This window comes from Berghia stephanieae, chromosome 15 (genome assembly GCF_034508935.2).
Source record: "Berghia stephanieae isolate SIO BIC M18660-M18661 chromosome 15, UCSD_Bste_1.3, whole genome shotgun sequence".
In the NCBI taxonomy this organism is placed as follows: Eukaryota; Metazoa; Mollusca; class Gastropoda; order Nudibranchia; family Aeolidiidae; genus Berghia; species Berghia stephanieae.
The window spans coordinates 8,159,147-8,161,646 of NC_088374.1; the positions used below are offsets into that span (position 1 = coordinate 8,159,147).

The 2,500-nt window shown below is 39.8% G+C and overlaps 1 protein-coding gene across 2 annotated transcripts in view; it reads left to right on the plus strand.

Moving 5' to 3' along the window:
- Positions 1 to 2,500, plus strand: part of LOC144960851 (uncharacterized) — a 22,192-nt gene that overhangs the window by 19,635 nt on the left and 57 nt on the right. For both annotated transcript variants that reach the window (XM_078894229.1, XM_078894230.1), the window contains one exon: positions 1 to 2,500. This exon is cut by the window's left edge and continues 310 nt beyond it; it is cut by the window's right edge and continues 57 nt beyond it. In XM_078894229.1, coding sequence (XP_078750355.1) covers positions 1 to 1,151 — 1,151 coding nt within the window. In that variant the 3' untranslated portion in view covers positions 1,152 to 2,500.

Here is a 2,500-nt window from a genome sequence, read left to right on the forward strand (position 1 = left end):
CTACATCCCCCAGCCCCACGACCAAAACACATACCAGCACAATAAAATCTACATCCCCCAGCCCCTTGACCAAAACACATACCAGCACAATAAAATCTACATCCCCCAGCCCCACGACCAAAACACATACCAGCACAATAAAATCTACATCCCCGAGCCCCGCAACCAAAACACATACCAGCACAATAAAATCTACATCCCCCAGCCCCACGACCAAAACACATACCAGCACAATAAAATCTATATCCCCCAGCCCCACGACCAAAACACATACCAGCACAATAAAATCTACATCCCCCACCCCCACGACCAAAACACATACCAGCACAATAAAATCTACATCCCCCAGCCCCACGACCAAAACACATACCAGCACAATAAAATCTACATCCCCCAGCCCCACGACCAAAACACATACCAGCACAATAAAATCTACATCCCCCAGCCCCACGACCAAAACACATACCAGCACCATAAAATCTACATCCCCCAGCTCCAAGACCACTACACCAACCAGCACCATAACATCTACATTACCCATCACCACAACCCTTACACCACCCACCACCACAAAAGACGCATCCACCACCACAACCATTACACCAACCACCAAACCCGCAAGTACTTCAACAACATCGTCAATTAAAGTTACCACTACTACTGCATCATCAACAACAGCAACAAATAAAAATAAAAAACTTACCACTACTAAATCCAACAAATCTACTATTGCCGCATCTACCTCATCCAACTCCAAAAGTACGAACCCAACAACATCTAACACCAATACAACAGCCACAAAATCATCCAAACCTACCACCATCAAACCAATCACCAACACCGAAACAACAGCCATAAAATCATCCAAACCTACCACCATCAAACCAATCACCAACACCAAAACAACAGACACAAAAACAAACAAACCCACCACCATCAAACCAATCACCAACACCAAAACAATAAACACAAAATCATCCAAGCCTACCACTATCAAACCAATCACCAACACCAAAACAACAGACACAAAAACAAACAAACCCACCACCATCAAACCAATCAGATTATTCTCTATTGTCTTCTGGCACTTTTCTACTCACTTCATATCTTGTTGTTACCAACATAAGTGCCTGCTCCACTCACTTTTCTGAATTAAAAAATTCACCGCATACACCGGAGCATACTCAATGTCTCAATCGTTTCTATGTTATATGTTTGTGATGAGAATATTGGCTATTAAGCTTAACTGCTGGTCAAAATTACTTCGCGATGGTGGCGAACGAATCGGCGATCTCAAGAAGTGGGTGAGAGAGGGATCTAGAAATGACTTTGGGTTTGAAACGAATATTTTTGTGTTCGTGGATAGCTCACACGGTAGAGCCACGCTCTCATCTGCCAGGCGGAGTTGTCGTACCAATAAAGTCGCAGGTTCAAACCCCACCACCGCCGCGAAAAAAATTTTTATTCTCTATTGTCTTCTGGCACTTTTCTACTCACTTCATATCTTGTTGTAACCTCTCCTTACCAACCCTAGGAAAATCGTCACATTCGTTACGGTGCAACCAACAGTTTTCTCATTCTGATTTCTCTTGTACATCACAAAATGTAAAGAAATGCTTTGATTACAGCGATAAATACTAAACAATGTGTTGTAGACGTCATTTTGCTGAAGAACATTCTGTATAGGATGCACTTGTTACGTTTTTGTTTGATTAGGAAAAATCTATTTTAGTGTTCGGTGGGTGTGAATTGTCGAGAGAAATTCTAAAAATGGCTGGTAAGGACAGATTAAAAATTATGTAGTCTGGTATCAACTTTAATTTTTAATAAGTTTTATGACTTAGAGATGTACATGAAGTTCCGACATTGTAGCTAAACTTTCGTAATTATACGAATTTTTCGAAGCAAATGGCAGGACTTCCTTAAACAACTAATAAAAATGAATATTTTTAACTGTCCGTTAGAACATTAAAAAAAAATAATTCAGCTTTGATATAGAGCAATATCCACTAAACGTGCTTTACAATGTGTGCCAACAGCAACACTTAACATGTAGGACGTGACACGACCCATGTTAGGCGATGTTACATTTTTTTTTCGACAGAGACAACAATGTAAACGGCCCCGTACTCATTTTATACATGAGTACGATGAGAGAATGTGAGTAAAGAGTCTTGACCAAGGACTCAACTATGCGCCGAGCAGGGCTCGAACCCAATAACCTCCGATCCGAAAGCGAGTGTCATAATTTGAGTTATTTATGCAGTGGTGTAGACCACATCTTTTTGATCATTTACCATTTAAAATTTTCTTTCTATGTCTATTAGAACCCAAGTTATGATTTTTTTTCTGAATAAAATTTGTTGTTATGGGAAATACTTTATCTTTCGATTTTGGCTCCTATCCCAAATCGAAGCTTGCCGCATTTTTCCGGCTTTTCTCACAGTTACGTATAATAAATTTTCGTTTTGTTTATAGTAACTTTATATATAAATATAAT